Raw genomic sequence first — 21,592 nt, forward strand, 5'->3', positions numbered from 1 at the left:
GGGTTCTATTATGGATTATCTTATTGTCAGATTGAAGGAAAGGTTAAAGGGTTCTATTATGAATTATCTTATTGTCAGATTGAAGGAAAGGTTAAAGGGTTCTATTATGGATTATCTTATTGTCAGATTGAAGGAAAGGCTAAAGGGTTCTATTATGGATTATCTTATTGTCAGATTCAAGGAAAACTTAGTTTTCTTTTCTCTTATGAGAAACTTTATCCAAAGACAAATAGGAAAAAAAATTCATTCTCCAGATTTCGTCAATAGAAAAAAAAGATTGTATCTTCCGAGGTTAAGAAAGACTAAAAAGAAAATTCCGTATTGTGACATTATTTTAGGATAAAATTCAAATTTCAATTAGAATTACAGGGTGACCAAAAAGCAAGTTCAAATTAAAAGCGAGTTTTTAATATTTAAAAAAGTTACTCACTTTGGACCCCTCTAGAATTAGAAACTATGTACTAGGCGCTGAACCCCCCTATCTACTTCTACTTTTTAGAGGTCACCCTGCACTTTTCTAAAAATCTAGATATTTTGAAAGTGTTACTTGTTTTCAGTGTATTGTATCAGTAATCACAGTTTGGTTTTTATCTAGTCTGCTCTCTCTACCAGTTCTACTAACTAATGTAAGTTTTTATCTAGTCTGCTCTCTCTACCAGTTCTACTAACTAATGTAAGTTTTTATCTACTCTGCTCTCACTACCAGTTCTACTAACTAATGTAAGTTTGTATCTACTCTGCTCTCTCTACCAGTTCTACTAACTAATGTAAGTTTTTATCTAGTCTGCTCTCACTACCAGTTCTACTAACTAATGTAAGTTTTTATCTAGTCTGCTCTCTCTACAAGTTCTACTAACTAATGTAAGTTTGTATCTACTCTGCTCTCACTACCAGTTCTACTAACTAATGTATGTTTTTATCTAATCTGCTCTCTCTACCAGTTCTACTAACTAATGTAAGTTTTTAAAAGTTATTTTCATTTTTCTTAAATTAGGTCTTTTAGCACTTTTAACTAGGATTTGGAAAAACTCTTTTAAATGACAGAAGTTTTACAAATTGGCTGGATATTCTGGGCTGATAATCTGAACAAAATAAAAAAAATTTCAAATTTTGTGTCTTTTTTAAATCAAAATCGTCCATTAAAGGAAAGAATTGAAACTGTTCCATTTTCCAAATATTTAAAGAAATTGACCGGTCTCTCCGCAACGCTTTGATCTCATTTAAAATCTTTTAAAAGCTTTGTTTATTGTATTTTTCTATTCCTGTATTTTGTATTCATGGTGTTGGTAAATTTTCATCATCACCGCCATTAGAGGGCCTGTACACATAATTTCGATTGACTTTACATTTAAAGGGAGTGACCAGCTATGTAAGGTAGTTGAACTGAGCAAACAGTGTTGTGGACAAATTCTTTAGGATTCATTTGACACACATAAAACTTTTTAAAGATCTGTAAATCCTGAGTTTGAGAGCGCAAAGTCGACGTTCAAAATCGTACTTTTGGGTCTGTCCCTTTAAAGCGAAGCATATTCGATGCACAACGGTACCTTGTTTATCAATAATCTGGAAAATAAACTTGTTTTTTTTGAGCATTAAAATCAAAATGATTTTGTGCTAAACAAAATTATAAAAGTATTTGAATAATTGTTAATTTTGTATTATGGTGCAAATAAATATAATTTAATCACAGGAAAAAAAGCGCTTTTCTTTTTTAAAGAGAAACTTTTAAAAAGATATTTTATCCTTGATCAGACAAAGATAGTTGTGAATCGGACACGCCAGAGACTCGAAACAACGGCTACAGTCCCCTTAAGAAAAATGTGTATTAAAAATGCAACACCTCCCAAATGGAATTTTCTGGAATACATCAGGAATTTCGTAAAATATCAAAGCTTTCTCGGATAAAGTTAAAGGGACTGTAAGCGTAATTTCAAGTGACCCTCCATGCAAAGATTGCAATATGGTTTTTACACAACATTGGTCTCATCAAGAATAAATTAGATATCATTTTTTATGATTTTGAAAACTGATTATTTTCAATTGTGGATTCTCTACAAAAAGACTTGTATATTTCTACTGCAGGAAAACGTTTCGGAATTATTGAATTAAACAGTTTTAACTCTAGAAAAACGACAATTTCTTCCACATTATTGATCAGATATTTTTCAAGGTGACATTGTAAATCAGACATTGTCATTGTTCCCCTTCAAGAGTAATCCTTGCTCCGTAACCTTGTTAAATTCTAATATTCCCCTTCAAGAGTAATCCTTGCTCCGTAACCTTGTTAAGTTCTAATATTTCCCTTCAAGAGTAATCCTTGCTCCTTAACCTTGTTAAATTCTAATATTTCCCTTCAAGAGTAATCCTTGCTCCGTAACCTTGTTAAATTCTAATATTCCCCTTCAAGAGTAATCCTTGCTCCTTAACCTTGTTAAATTCTAATATTTCCCTTCAAGAGTAATCCTTGCTCCGTAACCTTGTTAAATTCTAATATTCCCCTTCAAGAGTAATCCTTGCTCCGTAACCTTGTTAAATTCTAATATTCCCCTTCCAGAGTAATCCTTGCTCTATAACCTTGTTAAATTCTAATACATTTCAGACTTAGGTAAGTTTAAGAGTAGATTTGTGTCTCATTCAATTGCATTTTCAATGTGACTAAATGTTTTTTTCTATTTGAAAGAAAAACATCAGTGATTTCAGATTGTTATCTTACAAGTTTTAAACATGACTCATTTTACGGTAGAGGTTTTCAACAGAAGTCTTTTTAATTACTTTATTCGACTAAACAAACTTGTTCACTCTTGCATTGGTAAAAAAAATTTAATTAGTGAATTTACGAGGTTACAAAGTGTTACCAGTAGTTCTAAATATAATTGACATTAATCAGTAATTTTGTTGTGAGTCTCGTGATCAAGCAGAGATTGATTTAATGTCATGTGGTGGTTAATATTCTGCAGGGATAACTGTAAGAAAATGATCAGAAATTTAAAAGTTCACACATTGTATATCAAGATCATGCTTATTTAAATAAACAATATCCACATTATAGTTTCGATCTCTTGTTTCTTAAAGGGACATACCGGCTTTGTAAGGTAGTTAAACTGAGTATGCAGTGTTGTGGACAAATTCTTTAGGATTCATTTTTAAAGGTCTGTATATTCAGAGTTTGAGCGCAAAGTCGACATTCAAATTCATACATTTGGGTGAATTTGTTCTCAGGATTGTTTTTTTTATTATTAAATAAGGACATCAAAAAAATTTTAACAAAATTCTACAGCAAACTAATTAGTTGTTTAGGAACAGGTTGAGAAAATAAAAATTTACTCTTATCATCGAAAATACGTAATCTTATTTAATTATTAGTTTCTATAATCTCTCTTTAATCACAAAGATTTTATGCAGATTTTCTAAAAAAAAAATTAATAAAAAAGACGACATTCGAAGAATTTAAAGAAATCTGCGAACAAAGTCATAGAAAATAAAAAAAATATAATGATGAAAAGGAAATAATTAATTCTAACTTTGAATTATTGACCTTTTGAGAAATGTGTTCCTAAACTTCTAATGAGTTTACTATACAGTTTTTTACTATATTTTCCGTTGTCATTGTTTGATAATTAAATAAAAACGATTCTGAAAACGTAGCCACCCAAATTCATAATTTTGAACTTCGACTTTGCGATCAAACTCAGTAATTATACATCGTGGAAACGTTTAATATGTCTCAAAAAAAAGAATTTATCCACAACACTGCATACTCAGTTTAACTTCCTTACATAACCGGTCTGTCCCTTTTAACATGAATATGCTTAAGTGTTTTTTTCCCAACGTTTCATCCAACGTTAATCTTATAGAGCTTCATCCAACGTTAATCTTATAGGGCTTCATCCAACGTTAATCTTATAAAGCTTTAACCAACTTTGATCTTATAGAGCTTCATCCAACTTTAATCTTATAGAGCTTCATCCAACTTTAATCTTATAGAGCTTCATTCAACGTTAATCTTATAGAGCTTCATCCGACTTTAATCTTATCGAGCTTCATCCAACGTTCATCTTATAGAGCTTCATCCAACGTTAATCTTATAGAGCTTTATCCAACTTTAATCTTATAGAGCTTCAACCAACTTTAATCTTATAGGGCTTCATCCAACTTTAATCTTATAGAGCTTCATCCGACTTTAATCTTATAGAGCTTCATCCCACTTTAATCTTATAGAGCTTCATCCAAATTTAATCTTATACAGCTTCATCCAACTTTAATCTTATAGAGCTTCATCCAACTTTAATCTTATACAGCTTCATCCCACTTTAATCTTATAGGGCTTCATCCAACTTTAATCTTATAGAGCTTCATCCGACTTTAATCTTATAGAGCTTCATCCAACTTCAATCATATAGAGCTTCATCCAACTTTAATCTTATAGGGCTTCATCCAACTTTAATCTTATAGAGCTTCATCCAACTTTAATCTTATAGAGCTTCATCCAACTTTAATCTTATAGAGCTTCATCCAACTTTAATCTTATAGAGCACTTTAATCTTATAGAGCTTCATCCAACTTTAATCTTATAGAGCTTATAGAGGAGTATTCTATGTTAACTGTGATCCTGCCAGGCTACATTGCAGAAAACGTGCTGGGTCGATTTAACACTTGGTAGTCCAAACTGGACAGTACGACTGAATACATAGTACATACTGTACCAGCTCGGATCATGGCATTTTAGAGTGGGGAATAATAACAAAATTTGCTGTGCAGTGTGCACGCGCTCAAATTAAATAGAAATTGTATTACTATTTTTAATCTGATATAAAATTGAAAATACTAACCCTTCCTGCATACTCTTTGAAAAAGAAAATACAATTTCTTTTTGTTATTAATTTTTGGATTTAAAGCAATTCTAAGTGCATTTAATATTGTGACAAAGCATATAGCTTTACAGTAATAATTTAATAATTTCTTAATAGACAATTGTCTGTTTACACTGCAGGATAGCTGTGTTTCATGTTCATTGGACTATTCAAGGTCATAACTTGAGTCTTAAAGTCGACTCTCTCTTCTGGAGTTTTTTTGGTTCTCACTGTATATAAGTATATTGTATATTGTATATTGCATATTGTATATTGTATATTGTATATTGTATATTGTATATTGTATATTGTATATTGTATATTGTATATTGTTTATTGTATATTGTATATTGTATATTGTATATTGCATATTGTATATTGTTTATTGTATATTGTAAAAAAATATTTTAAAGGACATCCTTTATGGTTATTTTAAAATAAAATTTACTAAGCAGGATTATCGTATATATAGAAAGCGGAGGAATGTACCCCTTTTTATTTTTCACACACACTCCCTTTATCTTTGATAAAAAATGTAATTACTAGACTCGATTTCGATCGGGAAGAATGGTCCATATAGACATTCTTTCTTCTCTCTTCTTTTATGGCGATAAAATTTTAAAAATAAGTTTTATGTGTTCGAGAATTTAACAATATCCAATGTATGATTCAAAGAAAAGTTTTAACAACATATAACTATTTACTCGGAATTGGGGAAAAGTTTCTTAACCTTTTTTTAAATCAAAATCGTCCATTAAAGGAAAGAATTGAAACTGTTCCATTTTCCAAATATTTAAAGAAATTGACCGGTCTCTCCGCAACGCTTTGATCTCATTTAAAATCTTTTAAAAGCTTTGTTTATTGTATTTTTCTATNTCAGAAACTAGAAGTGTAAAAGTAGGGGAGAGTTTTGTGGATTAAGACTAGAAGTGTTAAAAAGGGGGGTAGTTTAGTAAATTAAAACTAGAAGTGAAGAAGGGGAATAGATTTGTAGATTAAAATTAGAAAGTAAAAGGATGTGTCCTCATAATGTACTGTTTAGAATGTGTACTTTATATTGTACTGTTCAGTAAGTGCACTTTATAGTGTTCTGATCAGGATGTGTGCTCTTTATTGTACTGTTCAGGATGTGTAGTCTATAATGTACTGTTCAGGATGTGTACTCTATAATGTACTGTTCAGTATGTGTACTCTATAGTGTACTGTTCAAACCCCTGGGGAATTAGATCAAGATTAGAAAATAATGAAAAATAGAAATATTGTCTACAATGGCTCCCAATCCCTTCAGTGTATAAATAATCTCATTTATTCTGCTGGACACAAACAGTTATCTCCAAAATTTAGTGGAATACCATGTTAAATCCAAAACTATTTATAAAATAGTGACATTGTAAAGCGTCAACCCATTTAAAGCTTTTCATACACGATTCTCCTGGAAATAGAACCCACAGTTGGAATTCTAAAAGAAAAACTTGATTTGTTAAGGGTGTCGTTGTGAATCAGGAATGCATCTCTTGAAACTATCCGTACAGTCCCTTTAAGAAATATATGTTTGTATATCTTTAGGAGTCTGGATCAGCTCCCTGGGTAGGCAGAGCAGTTTCTTTATATCAGCTGTTTGTGCTGCTCATTATTCCTCTTATTCTTAGCACTGGCTGCTACCAAGCTGTTATCAGAGTTCTTTGGAGATCTGTCAGGTAATTTTATGACAGTACAGTGGAGCCCATCAAATTGTGGAATACGAAGACGAAATTTTAGGAAATATTTTTGCAAAAAGTCTAGGTCTGTGTTCACTGCACAATTGTTGTGGTTAAAAAATGTAGTCTAGCCGTTCCCCTATTCCACAATACTAGCGGTAAACTGTACACACTTTTTTCGGTCGAGGAAAAAATGAAAAAAAGTTATATATTATGTTTATAAGAGTTTCAATAACATGTACAGTGTCAAGGGCGTGTACAGAAATTTTTTATTTGCCCCCCCCCCCTAGAGGCTCCTAGGGGGGGGGGGCAAATTTAAAACATTTGGCTTCTTGAATATCAGGCATAAGAATAAGATAGTTTAAAGGTACCCATACAGTCCAATTACCTTGCAAGTATACTATACTTTATCTCTCCATCAAACAAAACTACCAGAAAAAAACATTATTATAAACAATCGACATTTTATTTTACTGTTATGTTAGTAATAATGAGTATTTAAACTAGAGATAGTAAAAGACATTTTTGAAAATGAAAAACTCAAAATAATTATGACTTGTAAAATTTTCTGTTTTGAAAAAAATTAGGAGCAGAATTGTAAGTTATATAATAAAGCTCATCGTTCATTTATATGTTTGCTATGGCTGGCCAAACGGCTGAATCAATGGGCTGAATTTTAGTGAGGAAACTCATGGATACCCTTGAGGATGACATAAGCTAAATAAATTATAATTTTTTGATTTCATTCGATTGTTAAAATTCTACGGGCAACGCTGGGCACTTCTGCTATGTTTGTAATAAAAGAAAGATTACAAAACGGCGGTGCAATGAATAAAGTAAATTAAATCCAAATTAAGAAAACAAAAAATGGTCTTTTACTACCTCCAAACTCAAGCTTTCGTGGCTTGACATTTAAAAGTAATTGTTTTACTTCACTATCCCTAAAAGCGCGCATCAGATTAGGATGAATGCGCATTCTAAGTAGATTTATCATTCGAACTTCTGTCATGATGGCTCTGGTCCACGTATACAATCTTCTTAGTGCACTTGCCCCCCACCCTTTATACGCCCTTGTACAGAGTACACAATGTAAGCACTATGAGTAACTTTTTTAATAATGTACAGGAATGTACACACTATGAGTAACTGTTGTAAATTGTACAGGAATGTACACACTATGAGTAACTGTTGTATATTGTACAGGAATGTACATACTATGAGTAACTGTTCATCTCTACGGAACGGGCACAGAGCTCGTTGCTACAGCTTCAGACCAACCAATACGAACAATGTACAGACAGATCAACCAAGGTATGTTGAAAGGAATTGTCCACAAAATCCTTTATTTCCCTGTAAACCATATTAAGTAAGTTAGGAAACAATGTTAAATTTACCTAATATAAAATGTGTAAGATTTTCTGAAAAATTTTGCAAATCACAATAAAAAATCAGGTATATAATGAGGTCCATCATTGTAGGTCCAGAGTAGTGTAAAGCATGTAAACTTTTCTATTTGGATAATATGAAAACACAAAAACCATTTTCTTCACTTTAGAAATAGATTTAGAACTATTTGGATTATTCCTTGAAAATAGTATAAAACGTTATCTTTCTTCTGAAAATAAAAACCCAGTTGTTTAAGTAGAATTGATATGGATTTGAGTATTTACGGGTTAAAACTTTTACTGTTCTATGTTTTCCTTTGTCGGAGACTGAGGCAGAATGCCGTAGTATTCTTTGAGACTTCTCCAAGATGAGGGGGGTGGGGTGGTAAAGACGACATTGAATGGTAAAAAATTGGAAGGTAGATTTATGGGCAACAATGTTCCTAGTCCAACTTTTCAAGGTCATCTCATAGAAAAGATATACCTTTAACTTAAATGGAAAGAGTGCAAGGGAGGTTTAAATAAAAATCAAAAAACTTCGCTGGAAAAATTTTCAAAAATGATTATTTTTATTTTTGACAAATATTGACATGTGAAACAAATTGTTACATCTATTTTTCAAAAGCTTTTCAAATTCGTAAGTTTTAGATTTGTAGATTTGTAGCTCGAATATTAAAAATATTATAATGGACAATTTTTGCCGAAGGCCCAGTTGGAACTAGATGAGACAGAAAAATATGTTTAACTCAACATTCTATTTGTTAGCTTTAGAAAACATTTACTAATGTTTCGCAGACAATGCATGAATAAAAATATTACTTCCTCTTATCAGCAAGTTGCACAGTGCAAAAATTGTAATTTGTGGTGCAAACTCATTTAGGCGAACTTATCTCTAGGGCTTGGCATTGACAGATTTTTCACAGCTTGTTTAGAAATGGTTTCTACAATAACCGAATGAAAGCTTATCATTATCGTTATTATGTGATAACTGAACGTTTTTTCTTTATTTGCTATTCAAGTTATCCTTCGAAATTTGGAGTTTTTAATGGTGGTAACAAAATACATTTCTAAGCTATGATAACTTTACCTTAACTGTAATTAGCTGTTCATTTCCTTAGTAATAGTCGATTATCATCTGCTCTTATTTTTTTCTTTCATTTTAGAAATGGTTCTCAGCCCTATCCTTATAATTGCATTGGACACGTTATGCCTTTCGAAATAAGCAAGGAAGGGGGGGGGGGGGGGGACAACTTACAAAATAATCATTCCCCCCCCGTCCCCCCTCCCTCACTGCCCAAACGGAAAAAATATTCCTCACTGAAAGATTTTTAAATTTTTTTCTGAAAGAGAAAGCAAACTAGTGATTAACTAAAAAAATACTGATCAAACTTATTTTACATTTATAGACACTTCTCTTAGATACGCTATTTCTTGGGGGACATCCCCCCCCTAATTTTCCAATTTATATTCTCCCATCACTTCTGGACTCTGGTGGGGGTTATTGATTTTAATAGAACTAATCAGACAGAATTTGCACAGCTTGAAATTGACTCGATGAAATATTTCTTGATTTTTTTTTGAAAATTTTGGCGCCAAAATATATATTGAAAGTTATCCGGATAATATTTAGAGGGGGTGGCGGGTAAATGGCAATATTTTACTTTACAGAAGACCTTTTATCTTCTTTTTGAATGAGAGTCGACACACATGAAAATCATTATTCCTAGGTTTAGCTTGATAATTTTGTAAAATAGAAGCATTAATAAACAAATCGGCAAATATGTTTATGATGATTTGAAGAAAATTTAAAGACGTTTTAAAAGCTGTATCTCTAAATCTGACCAGAGTCCAAAACTAAAGAACGAAAAGTTTTGACTTAAATTTAAACCTGAACTTTAACCGTGAGGTTAAATTTTTAAACCTGTGGTTAAATATTTAACTCGCCGAAATCGACGAGTTAAAATTTAAACACAGGGTTAAAATCTTTAAATCCCGCAATCCCTATTTGTCTATCATCATTCAGTGGTAAGCGGCATTCAACTAATTACGATATATTTAAAAGTAAAAACCTTGATTTAACAAATTTCACGTTTTAGATTAATTAATGTTTGCACGTAACCCCAAAATACGGTTGTAACTGGAAATAATTTAAAGTTAACTAAAACAGCTGATTAGCGATGGTTACGTAATATTCTCCATAAATCCTTTTCTCTGATTGGGTGAAATTTTTCCCGGGAAATTCAAATTTAAAATTGAGAAAGTTTAATATTTAAGTAGCTATTCATTATTTTACAGAACTTTTAACCTCAAACTTAAAGTTCGCGCATTCTTTAGTTTTGAACTCTGGACAGAAGCTGAATGAAATGTAATTTTTTGAAAAAATTTGTTTATGCACATTAAGCTACTGCATGCACATTGCATAACCTAAACATAAATAGATTCTCTTATCTAAAGAGGTTCAGGATGTCATTAAAGTCTCCCTGTTGGTATCCCTGTATTATGAACTTAATCAACCTTTCTAATCTATATAATAAAGCTCTTCGTTTAGATAACATTTGTATGTATGCTATATTATTAATTTTATTTTTACATTTTTACTCCTCTCCTTTCTCAGGAAAATGTTTTATCAGTGATAATCAATTTTTGAATATTAAATATTTTCAAAATTTAATTTGTTGTATTCATACATTTCAAGGCAAAATAAAAATTCCATAAATTTAACAATTTCGAAATTTCGAAAATATATCAAAAATTACTTTGACGAAAGTTGTGTAGATATTTAGACAGGAAATTTTTAAATGAATTGATTCAGTTTTAACCCTATTCCCGCTGGGGGGGGGGTCAATTTGACCCCCCCCTGTAGCTTTTTTTACATAACTCAAAAAGTATTGGTCTGAGGCTGTTGAAATTTTCTGACTTTTCTTACATACCCAAAGCCCTCCCTTTAGGCCTAAAACCGGGCTTTAATACTAACTGCCTGAAATTGACCCCCCCCCCAGCGTATCCTGGTTTTCAAGTACCCCAGCAGGGATAGGGTTAAATGAATTGATTTAATTTGAAATCGATTAAAGAATTTAATTTTTCCCTTCCTAGGTCAACGTCTTGTGGAATAAATAACCTGACGTGAACAAATAGACAATTGGACATTTTTTAACCTTTGCAAATCAAATTAAACTTCTAATTTCAAAAGTTTGAGTTCGCCTCAGGAATTAAAGTTACAGAAGACAACTTTAACTCGATAATAATGTCCATCTTCCTCATTTCCTTTGTATGTTAAAGGATGTGTTCACAGCTTTTAAAATGGTAAAGTGCGACTTTAAAGAAATTCCAAATTTCGAGATCTTTAACGTTAAGAAAGCTCATCTTACATTGCTAAAAAATTGACTTTAAGGGCATTAATTTCGCGAAGCATTTCCTGTCAACATTTTCCTGTCAACATTTTCCGCTTTTAACTGTTGCTCTATAATTTGCCTTGTTTAATCATTCTCAAATATTCGCAGATTTTTCTGTTTAAATTGAGGAATTGTCAAAAAATAAAAAAATTAATTTTAGGGCAAAAACTTTTATTTTTGACTCTCCATGCAACCTTCTGTGGTGTCAAATGAGTTGCCATTGGGCCAGATCGGTTTAGTCGTTTTTCCATTTTTCCAATCAGGTGGACAATGAACAGACAAGAAGATATGAGACAAGCCAAAATATCAAATAAAAGTTTGTTTTCAAAAGCTGTCCTATAAACCTCATTAAAAACCTTGATTAAGTCCTGAATAATACGACAAAAAAAACTTATTATATTTGGTAAAAACTGTTCGAAGATTTTAAGATGACTATAAAAGTCGGTTAAAATTCTGTACAATAAAATGGTTTAAAACTTACATGAAAAAAAAATGGTTTAATACTCATGAAAAATCTGGTTTTAATCTTTCTAAAAAATTTGGTTAAAATCTGGTTTAAATCTTTAAACAAAAAATTGGTTAAAATCTGGTTTAAATCTTCATACCAAAAATTGGTTAAAATCTGGTTTATCTCTTTAACAAAAAATTGGTTAAAATCTGGTTTTAATCTTTATACAAAAAAAGGGTTAACATCTGGTTTAACTCTTTAACAAAAATTGGTTAAAATCTGGTTTAAGTCTTTATACATAAAACTGGCTAAAATCTGGTTTAAATTTGTATACAAGAAACTGGTTTAAAACTAGTTTAAACTTTATACAAAAAACTGTCTAAAAATTAGTTTAAATCCTTATACAAAAAATCTGGTTAAAATCTGGTTTAACTCTTTAACAAAAAAAATAGTTAGAATCTGGTTTTAATCTTTAACATAAAAACTGGTTAAATCATGTTTCAATCTTTAGGCAAAAAACTAATGAAATCGGTTTTAAATCTTTACACAAGAAACTGGTTAAAGCCTGACTCAAATCATTTTACTAAAAACTGGTTAAAATCTGGTTTAAATATTTATCCAAAAAAAATGGTTAAAAACTACCAGACTTGAATCTGGTACAAAAAATCTGTGTGAAAATGGCAGACTAGAGGAACTTGAGAGGTATGTAGACAAAAGTGATGAAAAAAAACTAGTTGAAAAGTGTTGAAAAAGTTTGTGAAAAGTTAACGGAAAGTTTGTCGAAGATTTCTTAGCAAATGATGCAATCAAGGAAAAGAAGGTTCTCGGTATCCTACAAACTATTGGTTAATAATGTGTGGGAGGGGGGAGGATGCCTGCCCCACTCACTCCAGTGTTTTGCCTTGTCATGCTAATTTCGATTTTTTTGTCATTTAAAACTATCTTTTGAAATGAAAGGACCAGATAAAATTGATATTGATACCTATTTGAACAGAAATCTAAGTTTCGCTTATACATTACCTTTAAAATAGATTTTTTGGTCCATTTTACTGTTCACGCCCCTATTTCTAAACTAGTGTGGTCAGTCCACAAATTACACACAGGTCAGACTGTAGACATGATTCAAGGCACCCTCCCTATATAAATTGGCATTTCAGACTCACAAAGGCACCTTTACCCAAGTAACAATTAGGGAAGATACTGATATTCTTCAAATATTTCCTAATTATAAAGACGAGGTGTTGGAAATTTATCCGACTATTGTGCACGCCTGTACAGCTGTACACAATAACACTATTGTGCACGCCTGTACAGCTGTACACAATAACACTATTGTGCACGCCTGTACGCCTGTACACAATAGTGTTAGAAAAGTCTTTGATATTCTTGAGTAAAAGTGTTTGATTAAAAGGATTTTTTTTTGCCTCTGCAACTTATTTCCGCAAGCCACACAATTTCGACAGAATATTATATCTTATTCATCCTTAATAAGACAAAGGTGACAGGTCCATTGAGATTTGGTTATACAACTTATATATAGTCTACATAAAATTTCGTCTTTAGGCAGTTCTAGTTGTATTAGTACAAAGAAGTATAAAATAGTATAAAAAAGTATTAAATAGTAAAAAGAAGTATGAAATAGTACAAAGAAGTATGAAATAGTACAAAAAAGTATGAAATATTACAAAGAAGTATGAAATAGTACACAGAAAGAAGTATGAAATAGTACAAAGAAGTATGAAATAGTACAAAGAAGTATGAAATAGCAAAGAAGTATTGAATAGTACAAAGAAAGAAGTATGAAATAGTACAAAGAAGTATAAATAGTACAAAGAAGTATAAATAGTACAAAAAAGTATGAAATAGTACAAAGAAGTATAAAATAGTACAAAGAAGTATGAAATAGTAAAAAGAAGTATGAAATAGTAAAAAGAAGTATGAAATAGTACAAAAAAATAGCAAAATCTAAGATAAATACTCTTTTCCTCAAGTTTATACTTAACACCCATTTCATTTTGACCGAACATTATACTGAGAGCATTTTAAAACTATGAACATTTTGTCCAAAATCCCAAACAGAATGTTAGAAGAATAAAAATATATGAGATATCCCTAACAATCTATTCATAATTTTGATCAAAATTTTCGTTATTTTGAAAAGTTTCAATATTTCGAACAAAATGTTTAGTTCGATCTGTTTAATCTCTGCGTTGGTTACTCAGTATTCCTCTGGTATGACGGGAAGATAATAAACCTAAATCTTATATTTTATCCACACAATCCTATATCCTGTCATATATCATGGAAAATAAAACTAAACCCCATTTCATAACCACTATTGGAAGTTTCCAATAGCCCATAACTCCCAATACGCCCCTGCAATCCCATTGGAGGGGCGTACGAGGGCAATTGTGTAGGGGGCACATTTTGCGCGCGTCAGCGTGGAAAAAATGTGTGTGCCCCCCTTTTGGCAACACTGTGCCCCCCTTAAAAACCCCTTTTTTGAAAAAAAATTTGATACCTTTTTAAACTATGTAAACTTAAATTTATGTAATTTTCTTAAGGGGGGGGGGGGCGCAATGTTGCCAAGGGGGGGAGGCACAAAATCAGGCAATTCCTCTTAATACTGTGGTGTAAGCTTCAACGGATGAAAAATATAGATGGAAACGTTTCTAATCTATATTTTCATAGGATTGATACATATTGTATAATAAATTATGATATCAAATATATATTTACACTGAAGGCAGCATATAAAGCTTTTTTTAATGAAACTCTTTTAGTTAAGGGCAAAAGTGAGACTTTAAATATTTTTTTCTATACAATGGAATAAATGCGTAATTTCAAGTGACCCTCCATTTACAGAGTGGCATGTCCGATGTACCTTTGAAACCTTCTCCATCGTTTCTGAAGCAAGAAATGCGCGAGTCCCTTTTGTAGAGAAACCACAAAAAAATATTCAGTTTTCAAACTGGTAAACATGGATTTTTAATGCAATACTTTACCAGACAAAGCTTCGAAGGGTATTGTTGTGAATCAGAATAGATTTCAATTCTTTTCTTAATCTTTTAGTTTGGGTGAGTGCAATGCAATGCAATGTAGAATGTAGATTAAGCCTGAGGAAGATGTAATATTAAAAGAACCCCCCCCCCCCCGAACGCCCCTGTCCCATTGCCCATAACGCGTAAAAAAACAACATGTGTCATAAAATTCGTAAAATTTGGTGTTGCATAATTATCATGTAATTACACATATCTGTAAACAGTTTTTATTTCTTACATTTTCTTCAATGTTTCGAAATTAATAAGAAATTTTTTCCCATAATGAAACAATCCAAAGTTTTCCCCAAACAATCCGGAAGGTTACATAATAATCCGGAATGTTCCGTAGTAATCCAGAATGTTTCCATAGATAATCCGGAATGGTCCGTAAAAAATCTGGAAGGTTCCGTAAATAATCCAGAATGCTCAGTAAATAATTCAGAAGGTTACGTAAATAATCCAGAATGTTGCATAGATAATCCGGAATGTTCCGTAAAATAATCCGAATATTGTTTAGTTCCTCTGCATCAGTTGGTTCCCAGCATTCTCAGGAAGGAATCAAGATGTCTCTCACTGCAGTCAGGTTTACTTTTTTTATTAATAAAAGGACTTTTGAGGTCATTTAAAGTGACACTCTGTTTTTAAGTGGCACGTCCATTTCTCAATTAAATAATAAGTCTAATCAAGAATAAATATGATATCCTTATTTTACTAGGTAAACATTGATATATTTCACAACATTCTCAAACTACAGTGCACATAATACTGTTGAATATAAAAAGACAACTGTAAGACTCACGTGGATTTAACAGTTCTGTCAATATTCCAGAAAGCTATGACTTTCGATCACAATTTCCCCTTTTAAACATAATTTTTCAGCCTTCTTTCTTAAATACTTTGTTGCAAGCAGATACGTTTTGAATAAAAAGTATTAAACAAACAAATCTGTAAGTTTAAAAATTGTTGAAATATAGACCAAAACGCGTATGATTTCAAATAGAAGAAACCGAATGCCTCTAACTCTGGTTAGTCCGGGGTGGACTGGAGTTATGGTTTTAAATAGTCCAAAAAATATAATAACCGTAGCAATTGTGCAGTGAAACAATTGTTTACAAGCTAAATCAACCCAAGATTGTTTAAATGTCTTCTTCTCTTTCCACAGTTTTTTTTTGGCTTCAATATGTACAGGATTACCCACAAAGGATGAGACTGTAAAGACGACCTCAAATCCTTAAAATATGACGATCCCAAGGTTGAAATAAGTCCTCTGCCCTAAATGTAGCTTTTTAACGGCTTATTAAATGATTTGACTAGGAAAGATAAAATTTTTTAATATTCAAGACAGTATAAATTCCGTACAATCGTCTCTGAAGTCTCATCATTTGTCAGTAAACCTGTAGTTGGAAAAAATTGATAATATCATTAAAGAATTTTTTTTAGAGCTCATCGGCTAGGTAAACAGTTAGGTGACCAATCTCTCCAGCCGCCGACCACAACTGGTACACCAGCTACCCAGGCCGGGCAGCAGACGGGTAAAAGGTCAAGTCAACCTGACCAGCCCAACCAGCCGTGTCAGTGCAACCAGGGCTGGCTGGCTGCACAGAAAATAAACAATGGACGAAAGAATATTATCAAGGTACCATTTTTTTAAATTTTCTTATCATATTGGTTTTTGGAATAATGGAGAAAGGATTCATCGTGTGCACCGTTTACAATGCAATGGAATAGTGGTTCAGCTTAGTCCACGTGGTTCAACTTCTTCCTCCTTCAATGAAATTTTAGAGTTTTAATAAAAACGTTCCTCTTTCATAATACTCTACAAAGTTGATATGAGAAAAAAAAATTAAAATTGATATATTTTACTTCAGAGCAGCCGACTTTTAAAGCTTGATATTATAAGGAAAGGATTGCGAAAACTGAATGGACATAATTGAATAATAAATTAATTGGTATAACTCGATAGATGTAATTTTATAAAGAACTAGCTTGGGATCCTAGTGCTGTCCAGATTACTCAGAAGTAGTCAGGAGCCTAAAGGAGTGGCCCCGTAACCTAACCTAGCCGCAGCGCTCGGCACATAAAGTGTTTTAGCCTAACCTAACCCTAAAATATATACTAATCTCTTTTTTCTTGTAATTTAATGCGGCATGCGAGTATAACTCCTTTAGGCTACTGCCTTATATGTACTCCCGCTGTTTTCCCGCCAATGGATGATATTACCGGGAAACTAAATTGTCGACACAGAAAACTTAGAATCTCAGAACCAAGTCAAGAACATTCCCGTAGCTCTCCCGAGTTCCAAAATCAAAATTTAAGGCAAATTGGTCAAGGGGTTCCTGAGTTATGATCGGACACACTTACAGATATTAAAACTTATAATATATAGATGAGCCTTCACACGTCTTCAGTCTCTTAAAATGAATATCAAAGTTTTATTAATCATAAACGTCATGATACAAATGTTTATAGCATCGTTCAGTCATAAACCCCCTTTTCTATGATAATACTTCATAGACTAATAATCACGGATTTTAAGCATTTACTATATTAAAACGTGTTTCACTTTTCACGAGTTGTTTCTATTTACCGGAGAAAAGGTTGGGTTTGGTTCCGTAGTATGATTTGATTTAAGACGACATTTTACGGAGAAAGATTGTAAGGTTTTTGATCTACAACTTCATAGACGAATGTAAAGAATTTAATTAGTCTTTTTCGTGGTTTCCTGGAGCTGTAAACTTGTTTATCTTTATATATAATCATTAAATACACTATTTAAACTATATATGAAAAGCGTAATCTTGAGTGTTTAACCCTCAGCTCTGTACCTGTACCTGTACCTGTACCTGTACCTGTACCTGTACCTGTACCTGTACCTGTACCTGTACCTGTATTTATGTCTTTACCTGTANGGGTATGCAGATAATGCAACATACAGGGTGTCCCACGAAACATGACAGTTGGTGAATAGTTTTAAATGTCGTCTTCTTAAGATTTTTAAGTTCTTTGATATCAAAAAGAATAATAAAATATATCACATGACATTCATTTCATAGTAAAATAGATGTTAAAGTAAAATAAATTTGAGTAACAGATTTTTTTGAAAAAATAAACTGCAGAAAGACTTTAATACTTTATTTAAAATATTGAAGACGACATTCAAAACTGTTGCCCAAGTGTTATGTTTCGTGGGACACCCTGTAGTTAAATAAAGTGTATAAGTAGACAGAGTGAACAGAAAAGAAGGAAATCAGGAAAAATGATTATCTGCATTTAAAACATGTATCTTTCGATTCCTAGTCACTTGAAAATTGTAATTTGTAAAAATATGAAAATGAAAAATACCAAATTTGTTTTAAAAAATAATAACTTGAATTTCTATTTTTCAGCTTCTGATCCTAATTCTGGTGATGTATTTCCTCTGCTGGGGAACCTGGCTAACTGCTAAGTAAGAACATTCACTTTATATAGTTTGACTTAAAACTTTGGAGTTACAGAAATAATGCATAAAATGTCTTTTTCTAAACCTACTGCAGCCATTTAGTTTTTAATCGAATAATTATAAGGAGCTCTTTAGAACTGTTACTGCGTATCTATATTTTATTTATTTATTTTTACTATTACTTTGTGTATAATAGTATAAAACTCATTAAACAATTTTTAAGACGACATTTTGTAAATTCTTCCGGTGACTCTGAATTTCTGGAAATGAAAATGAAAATAAAGACCATTCTGTTTAATTTAATTAATTAAAATCATTCCTTTTCAATATAACTTATTGGTAATATTTTATTCCAAAATTGAGAATATTCTCCATATATCAATAAATTGAGAATATTCTCCATATATCAATAAATTGAGAATATTCTCCATATATCAATAAATTGAGAATATTCTCCATGTATCAATAAATTTAGAATATTCTCCATATATCAATAAATTGAGAATATTCTCCATATCAATAAATTGAGAATATTCTCCATATATCAACAAATTGAGAATATTCTCCATATATCAATAAATTGTGACTATGCCCTTAAACATAAAAAAATTGACACCATTGCCATCAAAATAAAGATATTTTATAAAAAAACAAATAGTCAAAAAGAAATATTTTAATTGTGAATATATATTCCCAAAAATTGGATAATTTGTCAAGATTTTTAAAAAATTATTAATTAAATCTTTTAATAAAGATTAATTTAAAATATTTTGTGATTTACTATTTGTAATGTATATATTTGTATATATTTGTATATATTTGTAAGTATTTGTATATATTTGTAAGTATTTGTATATATTTGTATATATTTGTAAATATTTGTATATATTTGTATATATTTCCTTAATCTATTGCATTTCGATCATTCTCCTAAACGTATTAAAGTTTATTTAAGTATAAAATTAGGTTGATTATGTGGTGGGCTGGAAATACATCTCTACCCTATAGTCCAGCATTTTACAGGTTTAAAGGGATAACTCATTCATTCAAGAATAAATGAGATATCCATCAATTTTCTGTAAAAATGTTATCTTGTTTGAATGGATTTTTCAATATGAACCTATTTGTAAAATATTAATTTTTAGAATTTGATTTGAACAACAAAGTTTATTTTGTCTTTATTGTATTTAATTTTCCATTCATTTTACTCAAGATCACGAGCGTATAAAGCAAATGGATGATTTTGGGGTTTCCGGGTTTTTGATATTTTCACAACTGGATTATACTTCACAGACGAATGCACGGAATTTATATATTGTCTGTTTTCTGGTATTCACGACTTCTTGCAACTGTGAACTTTTTCTTTCTAATTACCAGATCATTAAATAAGCCATTAAAACACTGTACTTTTCAGAATGTTCAAGAATTTAAATTCTGCAAAAACTATAGGATTCCAATTATACCATTTATCAAATTTCAGGGTTTCCACTTATGAAAGTTATTTAATTTAATTTAATTTAATTAATTTTTTTTTTAGGTTTTCCGTAATTGCTAAACATCTCCCAGCAATACACGCTACAATTAATCCAATTATTTACAGGTTAAAATTTTAATTTAAAAAAAAAATTTTAATTATACCCTTTAAAAGTGTGCCATGTGAAAATAAGGCTTGTCAATATCTTACGATAGTAATTTTTAAACCCGCAACCGCTATTTTTATTATTTACACCCGCAGTCGCTATTGTTATTTTTTTCTTTATAAACCACGAAAATGTCTCTTAAATAATTTTATTAGCAATCTTTTAGTATCTAAACAGTCACATTTATGTTGAAGTATTATTTTCTATATTTCTATTTTTAGTATTATGTCTGGGAACTTCAGAAAACAACTCTGTATTTGTAGAACTGAGGAGCCATAAATCATATAAGGCTCGCGAGAGGAAAAAATCCACCGAAATATTTTTTTTTATGTATAGTATTTGACCAATAATACTCCGAATATGAAAGACGACATTTTATCCATCTTGATGTGCATTTGATGTTGTTATTAAACAAATATTTTTACAAGTAGTCTAAAAATAAAAAAAAATAAGTTAGATGGGTTTGTGTATAAACTGCACATTGCACAAATGCTTCATGTTCACTCAACTATTTAAAATCAGAATCTGAAAGTCGTCTTCCTATTCAACAAATATAAAGGTCTCACTGTGCGAAAACCAACATCATGTCCTCCATGTTGCATTTCCTTAAAAAAAAAAAAAAGCATCAGCAAAAAAACTGATGTTTATAATTTAACCATAAAATGTAATCGATCTCAAACCTATAAATAGTATACTACTAAAAAAGTACCATGAAACTTCAATGTTTTGATAAAATGATCTCATTTCTGTAAAACTAATATTATTGTATGCAAAAAAAAGTTATCATATCCGCGAATATTTGAAAATTTGTGAAATTTCAGCTAAAAAAATGTCTATTTTTTTATCAAAAGTTTTCAGTACTATGGGTTATTTTCATAAAATGGGGGGAGGGGCAAATATAAGAAACAAGTTCACTCTCCCGTAAAAAAATATTCTTAAAAGATAAAAAGATTGTTATTTCAAAAACTTTCGGGCTTTTTGATATTACGAAGCAAATGCTAGAAATTCTTCTAAAAATGTCAAATTAAAAAATGCATTAATTTTAATTTTTTACTGGGATTAAAATTCTAATAATATATTCAATCAAATATTATTTTTACACATATAAATACAAAATATCTATGTTTCAAATTCAAAAAAACTGTCTAGTGTCTATAAATATTATATGTTAATGTTAATGTTAAACGTGTCATTGTTAAATAAATGTAAAACATATTATCAAAAAGGAAAACTATTTTCATAAATTGGTCAGTGCCCGGATCACTGCAAACTAATCAGAAGGAGAAGGTCAATTTCAATTGACATTACTGTCACAGCTTTGTGCCTCCGTTGCTCCTCTAGTTCTGATTTTACGCACAAGTGTAAGAGAAGCTACTTTATTCGGTTACATATTATAAATTCAAAACATTTTGTTCTTTTCAATATCTCTTCAATAACATAAGTTATGATAAAAAACATAGACGTTGTCAATCTTACTTGCATTTTACTTTATTTTGACGTGCCATTTCTATGTAGTATGTACACCGAAATCTCCTCACTATGTAGCATTTCAGTACCAGACACCGTATTCAAATATACGGCAGCCTTAGTATTATATCTACTCAATAAGCATTTAGTAAACGATTTTGTAGATGTGTACTTTGTGGCACTGTGCACAGAAATAGAAAGAATTGTATACCATATATTATCCCTCTATCTTA

At 31.0% G+C, this 21,592-nt stretch overlaps 1 protein-coding gene across 1 annotated transcript; it reads left to right on the plus strand.

Moving 5' to 3' along the window:
* The first annotated feature begins 6,420 nt into the window (after nt 1-6,420).
* LOC111696275 (uncharacterized) lies at nt 6,421-20,515 on the plus strand. The gene is made up of 8 exons (XM_023465832.1): nt 6,421-6,547; nt 7,751-7,858; nt 15,331-15,396; nt 16,254-16,449; nt 18,200-18,258; nt 19,219-19,275; nt 19,790-19,852; nt 20,114-20,515. Exons 2-8 carry the CDS (start codon nt 7,764-7,766, stop codon nt 20,169-20,171), a joined length of 594 nt encoding a protein of 197 aa, XP_023321600.1. The 5' UTR covers nt 6,421-6,547; nt 7,751-7,763; the 3' UTR covers nt 20,172-20,515.
* The last annotated feature ends 1,077 nt before the right edge of the window (nt 20,516-21,592 follow it).

This window comes from Eurytemora carolleeae, unplaced genomic scaffold (assembly GCF_000591075.1).
Source record: "Eurytemora carolleeae unplaced genomic scaffold, Eaff_2.0 scaffold137, whole genome shotgun sequence".
In the NCBI taxonomy this organism is placed as follows: Eukaryota; Metazoa; Arthropoda; class Copepoda; order Calanoida; family Temoridae; genus Eurytemora; species Eurytemora carolleeae.

Bases quoted from the DNA above. Each gene is read 5' to 3' on its own strand.
- LOC111696275 (XM_023465832.1), top strand. From the start codon at position 7,764: ATGAGTAACTGTTCATCTCTACGGAACGGGCACAGAGCTCGTTGCTAC. The intron at 15,397-16,253 runs GTTTACTTTTTT...AATTTTTTTTAG, and splicing joins ATGTCTCTCACTGCAGTCAG to AGCTCATCGGCTAGGTAAAC. The intron at 18,259-19,218 runs GTAAGAACATTC...GTATAAAATTAG, and splicing joins GGAACCTGGCTAACTGCTAA to GTTGATTATGTGGTGGGCTG.